Source organism: Hypanus sabinus, chromosome 7, assembly GCF_030144855.1.
Source record: "Hypanus sabinus isolate sHypSab1 chromosome 7, sHypSab1.hap1, whole genome shotgun sequence".
NCBI classification, from domain to species: domain Eukaryota; kingdom Metazoa; phylum Chordata; class Chondrichthyes; order Myliobatiformes; family Dasyatidae; genus Hypanus; species Hypanus sabinus.
This window is the reverse complement of record NC_082712.1, coordinates 136523629-136550384: the sequence shown is the minus strand read 5'-3', so window position 1 is coordinate 136550384 and position 26756 is coordinate 136523629. Positions and strand designations below refer to the sequence as shown.

At 36.6% G+C, this 26756-nt stretch overlaps 1 protein-coding gene across 3 annotated transcripts in view; it reads right to left on the bottom strand.

Moving 5' to 3' along the window:
- Positions 1 to 5019: 5019 nt before the first annotated feature.
- The window catches only part of ush1c (Usher syndrome 1C), a 183090-nt gene continuing 161353 nt past the window's right edge, over positions 5020 to 26756 (bottom strand). For all 3 annotated transcript variants that reach the window (XM_059975708.1, XM_059975709.1, XM_059975710.1), the window contains 5 exons: positions 25082 to 25135; positions 23127 to 23226; positions 10798 to 10907; positions 6868 to 6923; positions 5020 to 6144 (listed from right to left, as the gene is read on the bottom strand). In XM_059975708.1, the coding sequence (XP_059831691.1) occupies positions 6132 to 6144; positions 6868 to 6923; positions 10798 to 10907; positions 23127 to 23226; positions 25082 to 25135 (333 nt within the window). In that variant the 3' untranslated portion in view covers positions 5020 to 6131. The remainder of the gene's footprint in view (positions 6145 to 6867; positions 6924 to 10797; positions 10908 to 23126; positions 23227 to 25081; positions 25136 to 26756) is intronic.

Below are 26756 nucleotides of genomic sequence, written 5' to 3'. Positions count from 1 at the left end.
TTTGGTCCTGCTCCATCATTGAGTATGATCAAGACTAAGTATCCATCTCAGTGCTCCATTCCTACCTTCTCTCTGTATCTCTTGATCCCATGAGGAAGAGATGTTTCTACCTCTTTCCTGTATATATTTACTGACTGGGCCTCTATTGTCTTCTGTGGTACAATCTCCAGGGTAAAGATATTTCTCAATGCTGTTTGAAATGACATACTTTGTATCACAAAATTGTAACTCCTTTTGCTGAACTCTAGGCTTTGGGAATAGCCTTTGTGCTTCTAGTCTGTTTCTATGAGATTCCCCACTTACTCTTCTTTCTCGTGAATATACTGCAGCTAATATAGGCCTAATAGAGCCTGTTTCTCCTAATGCATCAGCTCTCCTTTCCCAGGAGCTGTCCGGTGAACCAGCATAGAAACAGTACTTTGAAAATAACATCTTTCCTCAGGTAAGGAGATGAAAAGTACCTACTAAAATCTACAAGAGATCTTACCAAGATCTTGTAGAACTTTAGCAAGATAACATTTTCTTTTATCTTCAAATCCTCTTCCAATAAAGCTGCCATTGTGTTTGCCTTCCCATCTGCTTAAATTCCTACTTTCACTGACAATGGCACCAAGGTCTCTCTGCACCTTCTCTATTCCCAATTTATCAACTTTCAGAGAGTAACCTTTCAGTTTTTGGAACCAAAGTGATCACCTCACATTTTTCCATATCAAACTCTTATGCATTTGCCAAATCACCTGATTTGGTTGAGTCACACCAAAACATCTTTTGCAGTCTTCTCACAGCTCACTTTCCTCAAGGGTTTGAGTCACGTGCACTTAATATCCTTATCCAATCACAAATATATGTTATAGAAAGCCTGGGCCTAAACATTGACCCCCTACAATAACTCACTAGTCATTCCTACCACATGGATGAGCTTGTTCATCCTCTTTTCATCCCATATGCCAATCAATTCTCTGTCCATGCCAGTTATTACATCCAAATCCCACATGATTTAATTTTGCATGGTAACTTTTTTTGCAAAACCTTAACAAAAACTGTTTGAAAATCAAAATAACCACATTCATTACTTTATCTATTATTATCCCAATTTATCATTTTTCAGATAATGACTTTTCAATTTTTGGAACCAAAGTGATAAGTTACATCTTCAAGGCTCTTGTAGATTTGTTAAGCACTACTTTCCCTTCATAAACACACACTGACTTCATCTAATTCTTCTGTAATTGCATCTATAATAGATTTTTGCATTTCTTTCATTACTTACATTAGGTGTACATTTCTGTATTCCCATTTTCTTTCTTTCTCCTTTATTAAATAAAGGGGTATGTTTAGCACCTTCTAATCTGTAGTAACTTCTCTAGGTATATTAAAAAGCAAATGGAAGATGAAGACAAGCACATTCACTATTTCAAGGGCTATTTTCATTTGATACACTGAGATGTAGATTATCAGCTCATAGAGATTTGTCAAACTTTCACTCCATTAATTAATTCTAGCACGATTTATTAGTACTAACACCAGTGCCTTCAGTTCTTCCCTCTCTCTTCATCTCAAAGGTTATTTGTGCTCCTTTGTGTAGCCAGAAACAAGTGTGTTTAATTGTTCTGCTATTTCTTTGTTCCCAATTATAATTTGCTGTTTCTGACTATAGTACCATTTACATTTATCTTCCCTAACATTCTTCACAATCATTCTTTCTTCATATCCACTGAACTCTTCCAAGATTAGTTTTCCTTGCAAGCTTACCCTTATGCACCCTTATCCCTTTTAAACCTCTTATATTCCTTTTTAAATAACTTATTTCCCTTTGAATCTAATGTTATTCTAATTATTTTTGTAAGCTGTGGTTAAACTCTTTTGCACCCTTTTTTCCCCTTTTGCCAGCTAGGAATGAATAATTGTTGAAATTCATTCATATATTTGGACCAGCTTCCAACAATGGAATCCAGTGTCATACTGGCAATAATTCTGACCAAAGTCAGATCAAACTGTGCAAGTCTGAATTTGACTTGTTATGCTTCAGTCATTGGTTCAGATAGATCTGAAAACTGGTAAATAAAATATAAACCTTATTCCATTGCAGTTCTAATCTATTCTTTTGGAGCAGAATTAGTGCACAACCTTGCTGTATTCCACTGGTGGTTAATTGCTTACTGTATGTACAGAACTTTCTTCTACGGTATCTTCTGCTGTACATAATACGACAGAATGTAAACAGATGGATGCAGACACCAAATGTAGCAATGTGCTGTCTTTTTTCTGAATCAGTAGACTCGCTGGTGCTTATCTGAATAGGTCAGTATCTGAAATGAGAAAGCTGCAATTATACAGTTATGGTTCAGGAAGAGGCGTGCATTAGGAACATGTTTAGATCCCCAGCGTCTTATGGACCAAAAGATTTCAGCAGGATTATAGATGAACCTGGTCATTTTCAATAGTTTCTGATCCGCCAGTTTTCACATTCTTTCAGGTGGCAGAGTTCTTACCTGCAAATACCTTCTCAATGCCACTAATTCCATAAGCAGTTTAATGCAGTTGATGTTTTGGTTCCATCTCCTGCAACAGAGATGAAAGCGGATTGCTGTGCCATGGCATCTCACTACAATGTCATGGTTGAACAGATGCGAATGCTTGTAAAAAGTAAGATGTGTGCGACGCCAGGTAGAAACATGGACAGCTAGAGGTTGTTGGGTGAATATGTGAGAGAATTTCCAATGAACAATGTACAGTGCCTTTGTGGTGATTTTGGATTTTTTTTTGTTTTGTTTTTACTAAATTTCACCATATTTACGACTTTTTTTCTGCAACCATAACCATTCTCACGGACATCACTCCTTGCATTCATTTTTCACTACGCTTTTATCTCTATCCTGTGTTCAGATCAATGACTCAGCTGGTCTCATGATTTCATCAGACTAGTATGTGCTTTTATATGGCCTTGTCTGAGCAGATATCTTGCTACCCAGAGTTGAACACAGAATTGCTATCAGTGCAATCCAATTTACTGTAACAATCATATCCTGCAGTATGGACACACATAAAATATTCCTGATTTTGAAAGGGACAAATTTATACAATCTCTCAATTGCTACAGTTCAGCTTGTATATCAAAAATTACATTTATGTGTATAAAAGCAGGTCAATGAATTGTACTAACAGCATTTTCAAGTAATTACAGACAACTAAGCTGCCATTAATACAGATCTGCACTATAAAATTAGACGGAGAATATTACTACACCATAAAATTAGATGGGAAATGTAACTACAACTTCTGATCTTTAGAGCAGCAAAGAATTGCTGATGTGACTTAACAAGATTTTTCTGTATTTATGATAGCAAATTTCAGACAAGTTTCTTTTGGCCCCAGCTTGACCGCCAAATGGGTGAAATTTAGCCTTACATAAACTATATAAGTGCTTTTGATGACACTTCAAAAACAGATGACCACAAGTAGTGCACCTGTCTTAAGCAATTTGCATTCCAGTATGTAAATTCCACCACAGTAGTTTATACTTGGAACATATTCCACTGCATGAATTAGTAAGCCTTTAAATTAAATTAAATTTAAACTGGCGGTAGAAGCATAGAAAGAAGCACTCACTTCTCAACTCAAGAGAAGCAAGTTGGCCAATGCTTGCTCATAATTTACATCAGATATACAGTAACATTCAACAACAAGGAGAACTATTCTCATGATGAAGGAACACATTCACACAAAAAAGTACTTGAGAAAAAAATACCTACATAGATGATAAGTAAGATGTCCAAAAGTCTATCACTAGACCAACTGCTGTTAAGAACTCTACTAAAACTGTCAAACAGGTAAATAAACATCAGAAATTGATTTTTTTTCAATATTTAGAAAACTCAAGAACACTTCATTGACTTAATGAGCACAAATTGTATAAACAGCATTATCTCTTATTCATTTTCAAAATAATTCTAAGGCAATCAAGTAAGCATACAGAACAATATATTTTCTTAATAAAGATGGTCTGCTAACCAAATACAGTGGATTCTGGTTAATTGGGCCATTGGTTAATCAGGACAGCCACCTATTTAGGACAACTCTTAAAGAACAAAATACTAATTGAGAAAATAGCTGGGATTTGCTTTGCTTATTTGGGACTCTGTGCCACTTAATTGGGACAGGAGACTGTCACTAAAGTTTCTAACTAGTGTCTGTCACATGCACTTGTGTGACCATTAGATACTGCACTGTGCTAAGAGCAAACAGTTTTTAAGTAACATCAGTTGTGTGTATTTGTGTTCAAACAGCAGGGATATTTGTCACCAATTGTTGGCAAGAAATAAGCAGTAAGACAATACAGAACAGTTTTGCTCATGGTAGTTTCAAGCATTCAGACATGACAGTCCTGGCCTAAATGTTACAATAAAAATGAATATTTGGAGGATGCAATCATCAAAAGCATTGCATGAATCAGTCCATTATCTGCACTAGTGCCTGTAGAGACATTGTTTATTTATAGTCAATTGAAAGAACATGGCAGCATACTTTAGATGAATTTCCTCTGTCATTAAGTATTAGGAACTACAGTTTTATATTACTGTAGAGGAAATGTTCTAACTTGTTCTTTATTTCCATTTAAATACATAATTTATTTGCTCAGTTAAACGGTAGTTTGTCTTTTTATAAGTTTTTAACTATTTTGGCTAATTAGGGCAGATACTTAGTTGGCCAAAATGTACTGGTCACAAAGTGTCCCAATTAACCGGGATCTACAGTATCCTCAAGGATAGAGTTTTCAATTAGAAAGCCTGGCAATCAAATTCCTTTCACGGTCTGCAAAGGACAACTGATAGATCTCACAACAAAACAATTCATGCAATTTTTAAAAAATATCTTACAGATGAGCAACAGGCTGTCCTTACCATCTTAACATCTTGTAACTGATGAAAGCTTTCAAACTAGTTTTTCGGTCAAAACCATTTCTAGTAGCATTAGTTTACCATGTATTTAAACTCATATAATGCAACATGGTCCCAGAATTCAATAAAGATTTAATAAAATAAAAAATATTCCAAATAGCATTTGGACAAATTCCTCCTTAACATTAATAATTTCAAGAACAAATGTAGCATTCCTACATTTGTGCCAAATACTTGTTATTATTTATTATAAATTTAAATGAAATTTAATTAGAAATACATCCATTTCATTATATGTAAATATTTATATCTATAATTAACAGACTATATTATAACATGTTAGGTCACACATAACACAAAGAATCATTCTATTAACGATCAAAAATTGATGCAATTATTTCAGATAAGTGATTAGTTTCCAGAGCTAATAAATATTGCAGTCCACATCTCTAAAGTCCCATTCCACTGTGTCGCCACACCATTCGGGAGAGCGTGTCTCACAAAATCAGCCTTAATGCTCCAGTCCTCTCATACCAATATGGTACACTGAAGCAAGATGCTCATGCATAATTTATTTGCTATATCACTTTTAACCTGAGCACCAAGGTATTGCAATCATGGGTAATCCCATTTGCAAAGTAATACTAAAGTCTCTCAACACACTAGACTTTAGGTCTACAATATTATTCAGGCTTGGAGATGGCTCTTTGCTCTTCACACTCACTGTGCTTTTCTTAATCATTCAACTTCATTCTTATCAAAGCAGCACTGATAGAGCAGATTTATGAAACCATTGTAGAGGTTATAACAAGTTCATAAGAATCAGCACATTTCTGGCGATGAATGTTAAAGGAACTTCAGATTTGAGCTCTTCAGTGCATTGACATAGATGTTCCATTGAAAAACACGACAAAACCAGTTCAATCAATTAGCTTTCAATTCTTTTTTTAAACCTACTATTCTGATACCTAATAGAAAATAATTTGACACAAGCACCTGTATGTCTATAACAATACTACTATATATTCCTGTTAATCCTATTTAGGGAATATATACATTTTACCAATAATTTCAATATTTAAATCACTGTAGTTATCTCCATTATATTAATGTAGTTTAAATAATCTGATCTGTTTTCTTCAATAAAATTTTGCATTACAAAGCACTGGACTTTATGAGGAAGATTTGATTCCGGATGAAGTGGTCCTTATAATATCATATGACTCTTCTTTATCAGAAGAATGTCCTACAAAAAAGAATATTTAATTAATTCACATTTTTCAATATTTTGAACTATTCTAATACTTAAAGAAAATGTTAAAGTTTTCTCAGCCAAAATATCTCTTGTTTAAGAATGTATTGCTCTTTGACTGTGGACAGATGGGAAGTTAACATGCTGTTCAGTCTTCAGCAAAGGTGCCTTTCGTTTGACAGGTTGACAATCAATCAACAAGGTGCCTTTATCTTTCGACATTACCATCGTTAAATGAAACACTGCGATAATGTTAACATAGGATCGATATAGAAATCAATACAAAGTTATCAGTGACTCAGAAGGAAACAATGGAGAGAAACTTGTACTTGGTTGCTTGCAGTCTGTGTGTATAAGTATTAGGGACCAGTTCTACTCTTCTCTAAATAATCTGATCTATTAATGCATTGTGTGGAATATGCAAAGCACAAATTCCCCCTTCCCCGGTATTAATGGCAAAAAAAGATTAAATTAACCAGTTAGCACAATTGTCAAAAATAAAATGTTTTACTCAGAAACACTTTAAGTTATTTGTTGTACTTTAAATCTGAAAATTAGCATGTGTTGAAGTAACACTAAAAAATAATAATTTTAAATGTGAATACTATGTTTGTAAGTAAAGTTTTCATAAATGTCTGATGGATAATTTACAAATTCTATTATAGATACTGTAGTGAAGAAAGATAAAAGCTCCCTAAACTCTGGTAGTAAACTTACACTTCATCTTCATATTCCTTGGGTGGAGACACAGCTATAACCAAGTCTATCCAGTCCTGAAACAGAAATATGATGGAAATTTTTTAGCAGAAGCTGTCAAGGTCAAAATTAATGCTAACATTTATTTTTAATTTGGCTGTATTATGTGCAGGGAAACATATTGTACATATGTGAAAAAGATGAACCTTTGCATTGAATTAACCAGTTTGGTCAAACTGTGAAGGAAACAATGATTCAATCTCCAAAGAATTAGAAGAGGATTTTGCCTTCATAATTTTGATGATGAAAAGATAACAGGATTCAGTCTCATTCCTGGTTAAAATACTTGTCACAGTCCATACCATTATTTCACAAATGAATAGATTTTCATGTTGAAATTAATGGGAATAAACATGGAGTAGTTTCACGAAGAAAGCAAATTTAATATTCTCAGAGACACAAGTTGAAAATTCACTTCAATTTCTTGCTTTTATTACTCTACTTATTCTGAAACCTACTTTATCCAAGGGTGATGTTCAGAAACCAAAATAGATAATTGGAAAATTAGATAATCAATAACCACCAATTCATGACTGAACACTCCAATGGAGCTATGCAACACCTCTCAGATGCTGCAGAAGTGTCATTTTTCATTTGCCCTTAGGAATATTTCAAACGGATCACTAAAGGAAGGAACTGATTCAGAGTCAGCAAACTCCAGTAACTGTGAGGAGAGATAAAATATTATAGGGGTACTAATCATGCCTTTTTCTTCAGAAGCAGTCCAAAACCTGACTTTTATAAGTTGAGAGTCAACAGTAATCTGAGTGTTATGATAATATTAGAGACAAAAGTCATGTATAGGATCTGCAAAGAGAAACCTTTGATTTTCTTATCACTTTTACTCCACCCAAAGCTCATGTACACATTCTTCAGATTGTGCATTTTAATTCTCATCAGGTCAAAACCTATTTCATATAAACTATTTTGCAAACTCAGAATGTAAAATATTGGACAGAAAATAATGATTTGGAAAGTAGTGATTTTAAATATTAGAAGCTTAGTGGTGCAACAGTTACAATCAATTCACATTGGCTTTTGATCTCCCAGATTGTCCTGAAGTTGAAATTACCATACTCAGTTTTATTTTTTTTTAACTACATGACATCACCCATCCTTATTTTCAGATCTAATTCTCCTCTGTTTCCTTTTGAATCATTGTATGGCTCCAGTTGGCTATGAATGACTCTTTGCATTTACTCACCTTATAACTCTCTGCCTTTCCTGAACAAACATATTTTCTAACTAAACATTTGCTTATCTCTCCTAAAAATGCTTCTAAGTATAGTTTTCTTTACATTACTAGGTGACGCTGATAGTTAGCATCATAAAAATGCAAATTTTCTCTAAAATTTACTAGTAAAAAAGCCATCACTTTACATGTGCTCCTTATTATCTGGGACCCGCAATAATAATAGTTGCTTAATAACTGTAAAAGAGTTTGAAAGCTGGAATTCAACATGCACTAATCAGAAAAGGTTTCAGTCTTTCACCATCTGTTACTTTCTTTCCTGTCACGCTAAACACTGGTTAAATGTGTAAAGGAAAACAAAAATCATTATATTATTTGCACTGACATGGAAATCATGATTAACATCAACCCTTGGACCGATATAGTTCTCAACAGACAATATGGGCAAACATGAATATGGATATTACCAAGGTGTTCCATTATTTGTAATCACTCTATAAACACTATGAGCTTAAAAAGAGATCGATTTTCAGTACACCAGTTAAGGAACATGTGCAACTACTGTGCATAATCAGAGAAAATATGCTAAATGGGAGGGAGGTGAGTATATGAAGAATAGATGAGATAGAAGTAATGAAAATTATGGCAAAGAGAAAAATGTGTGACAACAAGAAAAAACAGTAGGAAAGAAAGTCTGATATAACATAAAGTTTACTGTGTGTCAGAAATATAAGGAAGATGATACACGATTTCAATCTCACGTTTGTAGAAACTACACCAACTGACTCATGAAGAGCAGTGCAAAGAAATGACGAACTGCTGCTCTGGTTTCTAACCAGCTCATCAGTCTGGATGTTATAGTCTGCTGCAAAATTAAATGTACAGCTATCCAAATGTCATTTGTGGGGTGTTAAGTTATAACCGTACAGCATCCTCTATAAGTGAGTTAGGACCATTGTGAACGGGGCATAAAACAACTTATATCTCAATACAAACAGATGTTTACAATGACCAAGACAGGGGAGGTACTGCAGATGCTGGAAATCTAGAACAATCTACATAATGTGCTGGAGAAACTCAGCAAGTCAGGCAGCATCTATGGATGGGGATAACCAGTCAAGGTTTCCAGTCCTGATGAAGGGTCTCTATCCAAAATGTGGTTTGTAAATTCCTACCCACAGATGCTGCTTGACCTGCTGAAATCCTCCGGCACATTGTGTGTATTGCTTTACAATAACCATATTCAGTTATTTTTAGCAAACAGAAAGTGAAACAAAGGAAGGACGGGATTAACAACTATAAAAGATAGGGAAAAAATTCAGAATACATAAACAAAAAAGAAACTTCAAGTAAAATGGAACTCCATACTTACAAAATCGTTTCAGTGCTTAAGAGACCATTTACTAGTAATCAATCTTTAAGATATAATGTATTTCATTCTTCAATGTTTTTCCAGCATTTTTCAAGTGTATAAGGGGTATATTGCACAAATCCCCATCACATATTGTATATAATGTCATATCTCTGGAACCCACAACAGCAAATTGGATAGCAATCTCCTGCTTTCTGTATTTACCTGCCCCCTTGTGGACCCTGGATGTAACTGTCCGAATCACTCAATACCTATCGTTAGTGATAGATTCACTACTGCAATTACTGCAGAATTAAGGCTGATTACAGCATGCATGCCTATTGCAGCTTAGAATAGAAAAAGACAGCAAGATGCTTCTCAATGACATTGTAGTCAATATGAATACAGGGAGCTGACACTGGATGTCAATGGATAAAAGCCAATGCTGGTCAGCAAATATTAGAGTGTGACATCATATCGTGGAAGCTGAGCATTGGTGAAATATTTCAGAAATGCAAGTAGGCAACATTTGTGAATGAGAAAGGTCTGGGATGAAATGCATAATATGACATCAAACAGAATTGAAAATTGTAAACATGCTACTTAGTGACGTTCAGGAAAGCAGTTAGAGTAATCAAGAGGATAAAGATAAAATCACCTCCTTCACAATGTGCGTTCAATCCTTCCAATTTTTGGCAAAGCTCTGCTAAAGCTCTGTCGAAAAAGTAGCTTTTCCCACACTACAGCAGAAATTGCACCTTAAAAATTAGTGGAATGCTGAAGGACACCTGAAAGGTGCTGAGTTTATTATCTTTATTTACTTAGAGACACAGCACAGTACCATGACCTTCCAGCCCAATGAGCCCAGACCACCAAATTACACCATGTAACCTACTAACCGGTACGTCTTTGGAATGTGGGAGGCAATTGGAGCATCCGGAATAAACCCACACGGTCACGGGAAGAACGTACAAAATCATTCGCCACAGCGGTAGAACTGAACCCGGGTCACTGGAGCTGTAATAGCATTATGCTAAATGCTACACCTACTGTGCTGTCCCCACAGTAATGTAGGGTATTAGTCTGATAATACAGGTATAAAGAGATAGAGAAAGGTGGTGGGTAAAGAGAACCTAAATTTTGTCATTGTCAACATAAAAATTAACATCTCTGGATAATGGCACTGAAATACTTATTTACGGTTTCTTCACTTTGGTGAAGAAGACACCACAATAATTTAGAGTCTGAGTAATATCTTAGATCTATTTTATTCATTTGTTGAAAATGTTACTGTCTCTTTTTTTTGCTCAGGGAGTAAATGAACCAAAATAATGGATAAAATACTTACACCACCGCTATTCCATGACTTTGCCAATGTCGTCTGAGCTTCAGGCAAGGTAGCATCAATGAGGATCTTCCCATTGACAGCCATTATTTGATCTCCCTTCACTACACCGCCTGCAAAAAGAAGAAATGATAGGAAAATAGCATGCTGCTTTCAAGGAAAAAAGCATTATGTTCTAAGAACTGGATCTGCTGAATACACCAATGTTTTACCTAATTTCTCTGAAGCTTGCCAACCTCAAGCACAGATTAATCTACTTCCTGAAGAATAATCTGTTTATCTTTTCCTAATTCAGACTGCAGCAGTTGCCTTTTACAATACAAAAGCAATGCTGCACTGCACACATTGGGAAGTGAATGCTGATTTTGGCCAGAAATGATCTGATCAGTCCTAGTCCACCAGGGATGTTCCTAGGAAAGGTAAATTTTAAAATATTTCTGTGGCTTCTCTTGAATTCTGATATTGCACAATCCTAAAATCAGCTGAGCAGCACATGGGTGCAGGTGGCTCACTGGTTCCATGTATTTCCATGAGCTCTAGGACTTCATTCTCCTCAATGCTGTAATAATCCACAATTGGTTCTGCCCTTAAGTTAAAACTATTCTCATGTTTTACATATTACTGCTTCAGGTGAGGCTTTATAGCTCTCTATAGTTTTCACAGAACATTCACTGGTCCTGACAAAGTAAAGTTTTGAAAAGTATCCCAAGTAATACTTCTGAAACTTTCAGTTTTACTATGGTATGGTCATCACATTTTTTAGAAGCAACACTGCAACATTTCAAACCTGGGCTTAGACTTTAATAATAGATGCACATATGATTACCGGTAATTAACAATAATATACAATAGATATATGTTCCTTAAGAGGAAAATAATGTTTTTTGCCTCTAAATTGTTATTTTACATATTCCATGTCTGTGCAAAACCAAGAACAAGTTTATATTAATCCACACTTAGCGGAGAATCCAGATTATGTTTTGATCTGCTTACTGAAACTAAAAACTAGCTTAAACATATGACAGGATTGACTCAAAGTTCCTTTGCATTTGGCAGCGCTAAACATTATATAGAATTGTCAGCATGTTGGATGAATAGAATGTAATTAAACACTTCATTAGCTATCTTACTCATAAATTATTCAAACTTTTCCATCACTCCAAACAACATCTAAATATTTTCCACCAGGCATTAGCAGTTGGTAATTCAGCACTACGACCTTTCATGTGACAAGCTGTAACCTTGGACATCTCCCGACAAATGTCATGAAAGAGAAACTTTAAAAGAGGGGAATGCCAAAAGTACTTCCATCCACCATTTTGAAACAGCTGAATTGTTCATGGTCAGCAGTTGGAGCTATTCAAAATTATTTCTGATGCTATATGGGAGATATACTGTATATCCCTCACTGCATTAGAAAATTTACTTTAAACCTGAACTGCGTTGAAAAATTGAGATTGCTTTTTGATAAGCAAGGGACACAATAAATGCAAATGAGCAAGGTTCACTGAATGTTAGAACAGGCATGAAGGGTTAAATAACTTCCTTCTGTTTCAATATTTATAAAAGATACACTTGACTTCATCTGAGTTACCTATAATACTAAAAACATCCCTTTCTACAACCATATAACTATATAACAATTACAGCATAGAAACAGGCTATCTCGGCTCTTCTAGTCCATGCTGACCGCTTACTCTCACCTAGTCCCACCTACCTGCACTCAGCCTATAACTCTCCATTCCTTTCCTGTCCATATACCCCTATCCAATTTTTTTTTTAAATGACAAAATCAAACCTACCTCTACTACTTCTACTGAAAGCTCGTTCCACACAGCTACCACTCTCTGAGTAAAGAAGTTCCCCCTCATGTTACCTGTAAACTTTTGTCCCTTAACTCTCAACTCATGTCCTCTTGTTTGAATCTCCCCTACTCTCAATGGAAAAAGTCTATCCACATCAACTCTATCTATCCCCCTCATAATTTTAAATACCTGTATCAAGTTCCCCCCTCAACCTTCTACGCTCCAAAGAATAAAGACCTAACTTGTTCAAACGTTCTCTGTAGCTTAGGTGCTGAAACACAGGTAACATTCTGGTAAATCTCCTCTGTACTCTCTCTATTTTGTTTGCGTCTTTCCTACAATTCAGTGACCAGAACTGTACACAATACTCCAAATTTGGCCTCACCAATGCCTTGTACGATTTTAACATTACATCCCAACTCCTATACTCAATGCTTTGATAAAGGCCAGCATACCAAAAGCTTTCTCCACCATCCTATACATGTGAGATCCCACCTTCAGGGAACTATGCACCATTATTCCTAGATCACTTTGTTCTACTGCATTCCTCAATGGCCTACCATTTACCATGTATATCCTACTCTGATTAGTCCTAACAAAGTGTAGCACCTCGCACTTATCAGCATTAAACTCCATTTGCCATCTTTCAGCCCTCTCTTCTAACTGGCCTAAATCTTTCTGCAAGCTTTGAAAACCTACTTCATTATCCACAATGCCACCTATTTTAGTATCATCTGCATACTTACTAATCCAATTTACCACCCCATCATCCAGATCACTAATGTATATGACAAGCAACACCAGACCCAGTATAGATCCCTGAGGCACACCACTAGTCACCGGCCTCCAACCTGACAAACAGTTATCCACCACTACTCTCTGGCATCTCCCACCCAGCCACTGTTGAATCCATTTTACAACGTCAATATTAATACCTAACGATTGAACCTTCCTAACTAACCTTCTGTGTGGAACCTTGTCAAAGGCCTTACTGAAGTCCATATAGACAACATTCACTGCTTTACCCTCGTCAACTTTCCTAGTAAGCTCTTCAAAAAATTCAATGATTTGTCAAACATGACCTTCCATGCACAAATCCATGTTGACTGTTCCTAATCAGACCCTGTCTATCCAGATAATTATATATACCATCTCAAAGAATACTTTCCATTTTCCATTTCCATTTACTCAAGTCTGAGTGAAGGAATCTCTCCTAACCACTTTCTCACCTGAAAACTGGGAAAAGTATTTTCCATTTTGTAGCAAGACGCTACATGCTCTTTGTATTACGTTGAAATATAAAGGATAATTAAATGAACCTGCAGTCATATTTTGGCACACAAAATGACTGGGTTATTCTACCGTACTATGAATTTTGAAAGTAATCAATTCCTCTCATTTTCCCTAGGATAGTGCAAGCAGACATATTGAAAGCTAATAATTTTCAGATATCCAAAATAGATGCTCTGCAAATGAAACTAGATAGCCTGACACTCAGAGAACCCTGATCAATATCTGGCATCAGCAGGGGAGATGTGCCATACACGCACTGTTTAATAGTTCCAAGTAAGTAGCAATATGGTAGGCCTTAAAAGGGACCATAGCAATTACACATTCATCCACTGGGCCATCACCAGATCTCAAAGTGTACTCATCTGTCCAATCTTCGCTGTTACTTATTCCAGCTCACATGCCCACCAATTCCCCCTCACCTAAGTCAATTACCTTGTCACCTGTCTACACAGCATTCAATTAACCTACAAGCTTATCCGTAAAATGTGGAAGGATAGTAGAACACCCAGGAGAAATCTGCATTGTCACATAGGAAACATAGGATTTCTACAGAGAAAGAACCTGAGGTCAAAAATCAAATAGTGCAGCACTCTCCTGCTGTAGGGTGAAAAAAAATAATCTGTTTGCAGCTGACTTTTTAGTGCTGGTCACTCACAAATGAAGTGTTTCGTTACTGATATCAAATGTTTGTACTGACTTCTGTTACAGTGCTGTCCACCAGAGATTTCCTGTCATGATTTACCCTCAGGCAAATTTTATTCACTCATTGTAATTCCTGCACACAATGATGTCGTTTACATACAGTTTAATTTAACAACAAAAACAGAACCAAGAAGTCAAAATGTATGACTCATCTAAATGAGGAGGAGTGCACAACGAGCCCAGTGAAATATGTATGAAGTAATCCCACACACATAGAACATTTTTTAAATTTAAAAAGACCAAAAATTGGTAAAAATGAACTGATATTGGCAGGTGTCTGTAAGGATTGATGGGCTGGGGCTGCCACAGAGAAGTGCTTTTAAAAGCACTGGCACACATAGATGCTGTCTGTAAAATATCTTCAAGTTAGGTTTTAATATTCTTAAAGGAGAATAAAGCACAAAACAGTTTGCAAAATAACTATGGGCCAAATCTTAAACAAAAATTACTTTGGACTGTGCACACCATTCATTCAATTTACAAAAATGTCTATGATAGAATTTCTAGCCAATGGTTCATTAAAATAAAGCAGACTGTTGCTATTCCAAGCTGGGATATGAATGGCCTGCTGCCCTTCTTAGGACAGTCATGTACAAAAACACATGAAGTACAATGGATAACATTATCTGTAGCGCAAGGCTAACAGTCTAATTTTACTTATGCTTTGGGACAACATCTTTAAACAAGCAATATGATAGGAATTTCTCACATTTCCTTTGAAGAAGAAAACTTCCTGCCATAGTGCCCATTAGGATGAGGGCTCTCGCAAATGTAAAAATGTGGCTCATGATAATCCTAAACCACTGGCCATTTTTGAAGACAATTCTAGACGTGTGTTAAGCTGCTATTAATAGCATTCTTGTACAAGAACCTTTAATTTCAGCACTATTATTAGAACTGTTTTTACATTAAATCATTGTCATTGGCTAAAATCAGAGAATAGATCAACATTCATTAAACCCTGGTCACCATAACCAACACAATACTTCATTGACTCTTAGGCAGCTTCTGCTGTTTGCCAGATCATTCTTTGTCTGTTTTCTGTTTGAGCTAATGCCAGATCCCAGTGAACGGCCTCAAGTCATAACAGAACATGTACCGCTGTCATTATTTATTCATGAGTGTCATTCCCTTACATTAACTCAAATTCAAATTATAATGAAATTGCAAGGTATTTATTATAATCTACACATTCTATCACTAGAGTTAATTCAAAAGAATATGAAATTTAAAGTTTTAACTGATTTTAGTAAAGAGAAGAATAAAGTAAGAATCCATTTACGGGACTAGGCTTCTAATTTAAAGATAATTACGTTCATAATTTAAAATTGTCGAGTTATTTTGCAGAGGCCTTTGACTTTCTCCAAATGTTAACCCAAATACTGCTAATAGAAAGCAGTATGATGCATGCTGCGATCTCAGAGTCATTTGTGAGTTGGGTGGGGAGTTGGAGGCACATGGTACTTTGGAATTTGCTTCACTTTACATGTCTTTATCAATGAAAAATTCCACTACCAAATAAGGGTCCAATGAGATTGTCATAATATTCAAAGGATGAACACTTGAAAACTATATTATTAAAGGCAATGTATGCTGCTTAAAATTTACTTTATGCATTGTGACTTTTTACAAAGCAGTTAATTATACAGAAATATAATACCTACTATTAATGTCCACTAAATACTGTGCTAGTACCTGTTATTTTATACATAGTTGATCTCATTACTTGTAACACTATCTCTCTCAGCTGTTACTACATAAATGAAAGGAATTAGAAACCATTAATGTCATGAGGATAGTCTGAAAGATGTCTCCAATTCAAGTGTCCAGTGATCTATGCTTTCATTCTAATACAGTATCTCAAAAGACATGTTGGGATAGCCTTTTTGTTGTTCATCACTGATTGATCATGAACACAACATCTCTATTTTTGCACTACCTATTTAGTTTAATAGTTATATAAATATTATTATAATTTATAGTATTTTATATATTGCACTGTACTGCTGGCACAAAACAAATTTCACAATATGCAGTATGCCAGTGATACTAAAACTGAGTCAGATTATTTAGTAGCATACAATTCCAAAGGTTAGAGTTAACTTTCTATAAATTCATCTTGTCATTCAAGTGTACACCACATATTATCACGTGTGAGCTCTGCAGTCACTATCAGTAGACTACGCACATGGAATAAGGGAATAGTAACAGTAAGCCTGATCTGATCACAAATAGAACTGGGATGATTGAAGCCTCAGAATAATGAACAAATTAGAGCAATAAGCTTTTCTGCTGCTCAAAATTAGGGTATAAATCAGTATGTTTTGCTCCTGTAGAGAAAGATTATTTTGTAGTGATGGCTGGATTGGCATTCCAAGCCACCCCCTAGAGCCATTCATATGAATGACAATAAATTTGCTTTGAATTTCAAATGTGCAAGAATCGAACTTCCTGAGAGATCTTGCTACTATAAATCTCAGGTTCATCCAGCAGCAATGTGACGTACTTGGTTCTCCACCACAGCCCTGCCAAAGAGTTTCGTAGTTACTGCCTGTTATGCCGCTGGTGTTCAGGGCAGCAATAAATGTCCTCCATCTACGGTAGTGTTCAGGCCTTCCTTCATCATGTCGGGTGCTTCCTTTTGCTTTTCACTACTGTCAGTTATGCAAGACCTGGATGGGGACTCAGGAATACCGTTGCACTCAGATGTGAAAGGACACTTCACTACTGTTTCTGTAACGATTTTATTTTACCAGTCAGGGTTGTTAGCTCTGAATTGAATCCCTGAACTTGGAGGACCAGTGGACCACTCTTAGTCTAGCCTCTCCACTTTGACCTGTTTGGCAGGGGGCACCCTACCTAGAGGTGAAGTACAAAGCCACGACTCCAGCCAACATAGCGCTCTGGGTCATTGAGGCGAGCAAGTCTTCAAACGCAAAGACAAGGTCGTGATCCTCTTGGAGACCCGCCATGGAGGAATTTGAGAATTCATGTTTGTTGGCCTACATGTCAGGAAAGATTTATCAATAAGAGATGCTGACCATTCAGGTAGCAGAATCAAAGTGAATGTCAGGAATTTTAAAGGAACTTGGAACTATAGAAAAATCATATTATTTTATTGAAATAGTCCCTTTATTCATATATTTGAAAGCTTACATTTGTACTGTCAGTTTGGTTCAATATTTTGGGTGATATTCCGCTTTGTGAATACAGAGCACCTTGCTTTTAATCTGTATCACATTTTTTGCTTTTACGTGTCAGAGTCCGCATTACTGCACTGTCATCTGCAGCTCAGCCTGGTTTCAGACGTGTCTAATTGCAAAATATTGGACTCCTCTGAAACAGAAATAGATCACAGTCACTGGTACGGCTTTTGAATTCAAACACATCCACCTTAAGTTTCACTTGCAATGTTCTCAAATCTGGCTTAACCTATTCAGTGGTCTTTTGACACAATCACAATAAAAGCAGTGTAAGAGAAAATTTGTTGAAGTCTTAGACTGAGAATTGAACTGAATTAAAGAAAGAATTAACGTAAATTGGGCCAACTAGATATTCCAGGTAAGTTAATACCCGCAAATTCAGTCTGCAAAAGCCGATTGCTTTGGCATTGGGAGCTCTGGTTTCTTTCAACATGGTGTTCATCTCTTGCATCTTTGTTGTGTGAATCACACTGACTGCCAAATGGAAAGTGGGTTGACACTTGCTTTGCCGGTGGCAGCTGGATGTACGTGAGTAGGCAGATTGTGCTGACAACCACAATGCTGATTTGATGTCGCCGCAGCCAAATTATTAACACCATCTGTGGATCTTGGACTGCCAAACACATGATCAGCGATAGGAAAGATGTCCATCAGAGCTATTTTAATGGCTTCATCAACCGTTTGTATGTTGGCTGCTGATTGAAATCTGCTGAGGGTTGCTTTGAATTACACTTGACCACACTTGGAGCACTGTGAGCAGCTTTGAGCCCCGTATCTAAGAAAACATACACCGACACTGGAGAGAGTCCTGAGGAGCTTCCTGAGAATGATTTTGGGAATGAAAGGGTTAATGTATGAGGAGCAGGCTCTGGGTCCGTACTCACTGGAGTTTAGAAGAATGAGGGAGGGGATCTCATTGAAACCAATTGAACATTGGAAGGCATAGATAGAGTGGATGTGGAGAGCATGTTTCCTATAGAGGGGGAGTCTAGGATGAGAGGGCAGAGCCTCAGAATAAAGGAACATCCATTTTGAAGAAAGATGGAGAGGAATTTCTTTAACCAGAGGGTGATAAGTCTGTGGATTCCGTTGCCATGGATGGCTATGGAGGCTGAATAATTGAGCATATTTAAAGCAGAAGTTGATAGATTATTGATTCATCAGGGAGTCAAAGGTCACAGGGAGAGGGCTGGAGAATGGGGTTCGGAAGGATAAAAAGTCAGCCTTGATGGAATTGCAGAGCAGACTTGATGAACTGAATAGCTGAATTCTGTTCCTAGGTCTTATGTTCAAGCAGAATTGCAAGGCCACATTGACAGTAGCTGTGTGCTGCTTCCAAACGGAACTGGCAGATACCTGCAAAACGCCGTAGCCTACTACATAAGGAAGGCTGCAAGTACCATCTTAATTGACTGCAACTGAATACATTTAACTTCCATATTAGAAAGGAGCTGGCAGAGCCTGCACATGACTCCACATGAGCTGCTGACTTCCCTGCTCTCCAAATGCTATTGGTTGTGTTACAGCTACTGTTTGAATGTGGAGATTCACATATCTAGGAGAAATTCCACTTATTCTATATCTAGTTGTTGAATAACCATACCAAGTGCATTATGCAGACCTACTATTCATACATTGGCACAACGGAATTTTCATTCTGTGGCAGTCCGTCCAGTCATTTTCATATGATAAATGAAAGGATGTCTGTAGGATGACAAATTAACAATATAATTCTAGTGCACAATGCACAAGCAGCAACATATTTTAATAATATTATGCCATTACACACAATCTAAGACCATGGACAAAGAGAAAATATGATTCTATTATCTAGAAAGGTAAATTGGTACATAGTCAATCTGTTGCCTGCTGTTCTGTCAAATACAGTACCTATAAAATGTATTCACCCCACCCCCCTTGGAAGTTTTCATGTTCTATTGTTAAAAAATATTGGATTTAATTTGGCTTTTTTTTTTACACTGATCAGCAGAAAAAGACACTTTCATGTCAAAGTGAAAATAGATCTCTACAAAGAGATCTAAATTAATTACAAATATTAAACAAAATAATTGATTGCACAAGTATTCACGCCCTTCAAGTCAGTATTTAGTAGATTAACCTTTGGCAGCAATTACAGCCTTGAATCTGTATGAGTAGGTCTCTATCAGCTTTGCACATCTGGACACTGCAAATTTTCTTCATTCTTCTTGACAAAACTGCTCAAGCTCTGTCAGATTGCATGGGGATTGTGCGTGAGCAGCCTTTTTCAAGTCCAGCCATAAATTCTCAATTGGATTGGGGTCTGGATTCTGACTTGGCCACTCCAGGACATTGACTTTGTTGTTTTTAAACAATTGCTGTGTAGCTTTGGCTTTATGTTGGGGGTCGATGTCTTGCTGGAAAACAAATCTCCTCCCAAGTCGCAGTTCTCTTGCAGACTGCATCAGGTTTTCCTCCAGGAGTTCCCTGTATTTTGCTGCATTTCATTTTATCTTCAACCTTTACAAGCCTTCTAGGTTTTGCTGCAGTGAGTCATCCGCACAGCATGATGCAGCCACCACCATGCTTCATGGTAGGGATGGTGTGTTTTTGATGATGTGCAGTGTTTGTTTTACGCCAAACATAGCATTTAGACCGATGGCCAAAAAGCTCAATTTTGGTTTCATCAGACCACAGAACCTTTTCTAGCTGACTTCAGAGTCTTTCACATATCTTCTGGCAAACTCTAGCCAAGATTGCATGTAAGTTTTTTTTCAACAGTGGCTTTCTCTTTGTCATTCTCCCATAAAGCTGTGACTAGTGAAGCACCTGGGCAACAATTGTATGCACAGTCGCTCTCATCTCAGGCACTGAAGCTTATAACTCCTCCAGAGTTGTCATTGGTCTCTTGGTGGCCTCCTTCACTAGTCCCCTTCTTGCACAGTCACTCAGTTTTTGAGGACGGCCTGCTCTAGGCAGATTTACAGCTGTGCCATATTCTTTCCATTTATTGATGATTGACTTAACTGTACTCCAAAGGATATTCAGTGACTTGGAAATGTTCTTGTATCCATCTCCTGACTTGTGTTTTGCAATAACCTTTATGCAGAGTTGCTTGCAGTGTTCTTCTGTCATAATGGTGTAGTTTTTGCCAGGATACTGACTCACCAGCAGTTGAACCTTCCAGATAAAGGTGTAGTTTTACTACAATCAATTGAAACACCTTGACTGCACTCAGGTCTCCATTTAATTAATTATGATACTTTTAAAACTAATTGGCTGCACCAGTGATGATTTGGTGTGTCATATTAAAAGGGAGTGAATACATATGCAATCAATTATTTTACATTTTATATTTGTAATTAAATTAGATCACTTTGTAAAGATCAATTTTCACGTTGACACACAAGAATCTTTTTCTGTAGATCAGCGTCAAAAAAAGCCAAATTAAATCCACTGTAACTCAATGTTGTAAAACTATAAAATGTGAAAACCTCTGGGGGGAGGGTGAATACTTTTTATAGGCACCATATATCAGGACAAGGAGCACGAATTGAATGAACAAGAATACAAAAGTAGATCAAGGCAAAGTGAGGATCTAGTCCAGAAAACTTCTTTTTGTCTTGGCTGCCTATGACCAATTAATCCCAAACTTCTATTTACTAACAATTTTCATCTAAACTTCCCTTTGAATTTGGTCACAGAGTCCATTTGGCCACAATTTCAAAATAAAAACCAACTCAAGACCAAATTTATAAATTCGATCAGGCTCATGTCATTCAAATGCCCACATATTACTCTTACGTAATTCCTTGGTGCTTATTTTCCCACATATCTTTGACTGGGCCTATTATTCATGCACATTTTTATGACAATTGTTAATGTAGCTTGTGGGATATGCTAACTGAAAGGAGCAGACTGTAGCAACTTATACGAAAGTCGTGATCGTCTGTGAATCCAAACACACCATCCTTAGACCAATCCACCTTGGTGTGATTGCCAACTGTCAGGCTGGCTACATGACAAGCAACAGCAAAAGCACTGGCAATTTTTGGTAAGTGTGGGATCAAAAGCAACTGAAACTCGCCCAAGGTTGCATCTATGGATGCCAAGTATCTGGATGGGGGGATGAATTACTAGAGTGCTATGACACTCCGCAAGACCCTCTGCCTACAAACATCTAGAGGCATAAATATCTGATTTCTGATGGTGCAGCAGCAAACCGAGATCATATGAGATGAAGTTTGAGTTTCCGCAGGAGCACCATGATGTAACGCAGTTTCTGTTTTGCCAGCAAAAGTGAATGAGAAATCATACAACACTGCAGACTTATAATTAGACTCTGCATGCTGGTTAGGTATGCTGATGTGCTAATTAACTAGGTCACTACTAATGATGTGCTTCATCTTCGGTAGTTAGGAGTGCTGTTAATCACATCCTATTCCTAACAGATGTTTAATTTAGCTCCCATTAAACCTCCGTTCTTCTCCAGCTGTGTTAGAATTTCTCTTTTTCAACCTTTCAAGCTCCTCAAAGCAGAAATTCTCTATTTTTCCCCTTCAGCTCTGAAAGCAAACATTTAAATCTCAGAAGTCATTAATTTTTCATTTGATTTCAACACATCGCCAAGTAATTTTATGATTGGCACAGATTCACATTAAAAGTTCTTAACTTAGAAAAAATAAATATTGACACAATTATCTAGCATATTCAGGTTAATGCTGTTCCAATGTACAACTTTATTTAAATTTAATAATGATTGTGAGAAGCAGCACTAGCGTGAAATAAATCCTTAAAATGCGTTATTTTTCCTGATATAAAATGAAAATAAACTCCATAGGTAGCACAATAATCAACAGAAAGGAGGAAACTGAGTCATAGATGATTATGAGGAAATGACTAAACCTTGGGAGTGAGAGAGGGATCAGAATTAGCAGTTATTTGGAAGGCAGCCGATAATATGCCCACATTTAAAATTGGTGACAAATTATAAGCAGCCAACTATAGAGCAATCAGCATTGATATAATTTCTAATTGAATATGTGGGTACAGTTTCAAAAGCAGTATATTTAAGAGGAAATTTGTAAGCAAAGATCCATATTCATTTAAAAGAGGATAATTCTCGTTCTGTTTCCTTATGTAATGTAACAACATGAAAATTGAAGCAAGTCTTGCTGCATGCTAAATTTGGACTTCATCAGTGGGTGGGGAAGTCCAAGGATCCCTGAAGGTGACAGCATAGGTTGTGTTGGAGGCAATGCAGAAGGCATAGATCTCAAAATCGGAATTCATGGTTTTCCAAATCTTGGAACAAGCCAAAGAACGTCACAAGTAATAGAATTTATCTCACCATGTTTGTCTGCAGCTCCTCCCTCATAGACAGCAGATACAACGATCTTCCCAAGTGGAGAGTTGATGCCCCCCTCAACTGCAAGATCCAATGATCCCTCCTGTAAAACAGGATCAACAATCCTATCCACTCTTAGATTGAATTAAGACTTCTACTGGCTTTAATTTCCACAAATTTTGTTCAAATAACACAAAAGGTCTGTCCACATAAAATTTTAAAAACATTACTTGCCATTGAGCAAGCATACGTTATAATAATTGTCATGCTAGAAGATTAAATGCCAATGTTTAATTCTACCATAAGTAACATGCAGTAATATTCTGCTCTGGGAATAGATGAAGGGATACTTTACATTAAACATCTAAACTTTACATTGAGTATCTAAGAGCTACTTAAAATATTAGTAATGACAACAGTAATATTAGTAATATTAGTAAATAGTAATATTTGCAATGACAACAGCACGAAAACTATTATCTCTCACCACAGTTGGTTTATATTGATCCTGTTTAAATAACAACATGATATTCAATTCTGTCCTTGTTTTTAAATTTCACTGTTGTCTTGCTCCATCCTATCTTTATCCTACAGGTATATCATGATATACCTGTTGGAATAGAATAGAAATAAATATATATATATTTATTTCTGTATAAGAGAGATGTACATAGATACAACCATAGGGTGGCTAGGGAGAGAATGGTCCTGTTAAAGATCAGTATAGCGACTATGTGTAGAACCATGGTAGCTAGGTGACATTTTTAAAGACTTTTTCTCATTAGTTTTTACTGTGGATAAGCTAAGCAACTGAGGCAAATGAATTGTGATGTCTTGAAGCATATACAGAATACCAGAGATGAGGTTTTGGCTGCCTTAAAGCATACTCAGGTTGATAAATCTTCACGGCCTAACCAACTGCATCCCTGGACCTCGTGGGAAGCTCGGGAAGAAACTCTTGTGGCCCTTGCAGAGATATTTGAACTATCTTCAGCCACAGGTGATATTCCAGAGGACTGGCTGGTATCGAATGTTGCACCACTATTTAAGAGTGGCAAAGACAAGGACGGTGGTGTGTGAATTACTGGAAGAGATTCTGAAGGACAGGATCAACCAGCATTTGGATAGACAAGGACTGTTTAGGATAGTCAGCACCCACTTTGTGTGTGGGAAATTCTGTCTCACTAATCTGTTAAGAGTTTTTTTGAAATTAACCACAAGGATTGTGAATATTGTCCAATCCCTGTTTCATACCACTGGTCGCAGATATCCAGTCCAATAAACAACTTTCTGCCATCAGTCCCTGCTTCTTACCATCGAGACAATTATGTAACTACTCAGCCAGCTCTTCCTGGATCCCATGAAATCTGACCTTCCAGACCAGCCTTCCATGCAGACCTTGTCAAAGTTTCCATTTTGCTAAAGTTTATTTTGACATTTCAATTATCCTGATGAGATTTAACACCTCTTTATTTCATAGAAAATAACTGATTATCTTAAAAACATAAATTATATTTACATATTCTCCAATTTTAGTAACATTTTGCTGATTAGGTATTATGTTTTGTTGGAGCATCACAGACTGACACCTAACTTAACTCATAAAAGAAAATCTCGCAAATAGATCTTCCATGCTGGATTGGTACATAGAGTAAACATGAAACTTCAGTAAGTAAAGCTATTGCCTGGAGTCAAGCAGTTTCTCTCAGCTAGCTACCTGGATGATATTTCAAGGAATTTATTTATAGATGCTATGCAGACAAAATATTGTAATGATCTTGGTGCTAGATTAATTGGAAATAAAAGACAATGCAAAGAACCTTGCCTGAAGATATTTTGTTGAAACGTGTAGATGTGATCAATATGGAGAAAGAAATAATTGCAATAGAGGAAATAAAATGACATTGTCACTGTTTAGGGAGTTTAATAAATCCTGATATTACAATCTATTTTATTACCTTTTTAATTCTTAAGAGGCGAACATCTTTTCCTGCAATCTGGTCAGATGTGAACTGGAACATAATTATATTTTTGATTAGTAGTGTGTCATCTATTGCCATACTAATTATTATCTTAGAAGTCAAAATTAAATACATAAAGTCAGGACTTGTTTTCCAAAAAATCATCAGAAACAAACTATGATGTGCTAATGTTTAAAATTCTGTACATATCAACAAGCAACCCCAGATAACTTGATATTCATTCTATGACTGATCCACATTACTCCGGTTATTTTGATATCCTGATCACCAATATAAAATAAAGCAAGAAACACTATTATTAATTCTTCAGTTACTCTATTTTCTTGCAGGAAAATTATGTACTGCAATTTTTCAACTGACAGCAACAGCAGTGCGTGACTTTAATGCTGTATCATAGCTTGTCATTTGGAATTAGGAAATGGTAATTTAGTCCCCTTTCTGAAGCTACATTGATGTGATAAGCAAACCTAGAAACACATTTCTACAGTGCTATGCAGAAGTCTTGTATGTGTGTGTGTATATATATAGAGAGAGAACTAGGGTACCGATAATTTTTGCACAGTACTGTATATTATGCCTTTTCAGTTACCAAAAACACTTACACTACTGAGCTAATACTCTTATTTCTTCTTGCCAATCAGCTTCCTATTTTAACAATACCTTCTGTGCAAAAGTCTTTGGCACACTAGCTATATATACCTTATATGTGCTTACTGATTTTGCACAGTACTATTTCCTTTTCTTCATAATGTAACAGTAAACAATAAATAACAATACCATCTGTTAAACAATAAACAAAGCCACATCATGATGCTGCAAGCTTCGACATCCTAAAAAATACACAATTGTACAACACTATCAATGTTCTTTCTTAACTAGGAGGTTGATTGTTGATGGCCAGTCACAGCGAACTTAATCAGGACCAGGTGGCAAGGCTCCCTGGGTTTCACCTTCTTTCAAAGTCATAGGTACAGTCGTTCTAAATGTGATCCATTGCCTTTTTATTATGGCACAAAAGGAGACTATTTGGCTTTCTGCCAACTCCCAGTAGAACAATCAGTCTAATCTTCCCGATCTCCCTGTAGCCTTTCAAATGAATTCTCCGATACTCTTCATTGCTGCATTTTTTTTGCTATTTGCCTACACCAATACACAGTACAGAGGCCAATTAACTGCACATCATTGTACTTATGTGAGGAGACTGAAGCAGCCTGTAGAAGCTCAAGAGGTCAAAGTGAAAAACATGCATGCTCTACAGACTGAATCCAAAGTGCCTACTGGACAGCAGTGCCTGGAGCTGGATGCCAGTATCATTCTCGTTAAGTCCTGTTCAATAAAGAAGGCCGTTGATGTGCAAATTTCTTCAGCAATAACAGTTATGTATATTGTAATATATAGAAACCAGTTTTGTTTCAGTCACACACAAAATGCTGGTGGAACACAGCAGGCCAGGCAGCATCTATAGGGAAAAGAGCTGTTGACGATTCAGGCCGAGACCCTTTGTCAGGACTAACTGAAAGGAAAGATACTAATTAAGAGAATCTCTTAGTATCTTTCCTTTCAGTTAGCCTTGATGAAGGGTCTTGGCCCAAAACGTCGACAGCTCTTCTCCCTATAGTTGCTGCCTGGCCTGCTGTGTTCCACCAGCATT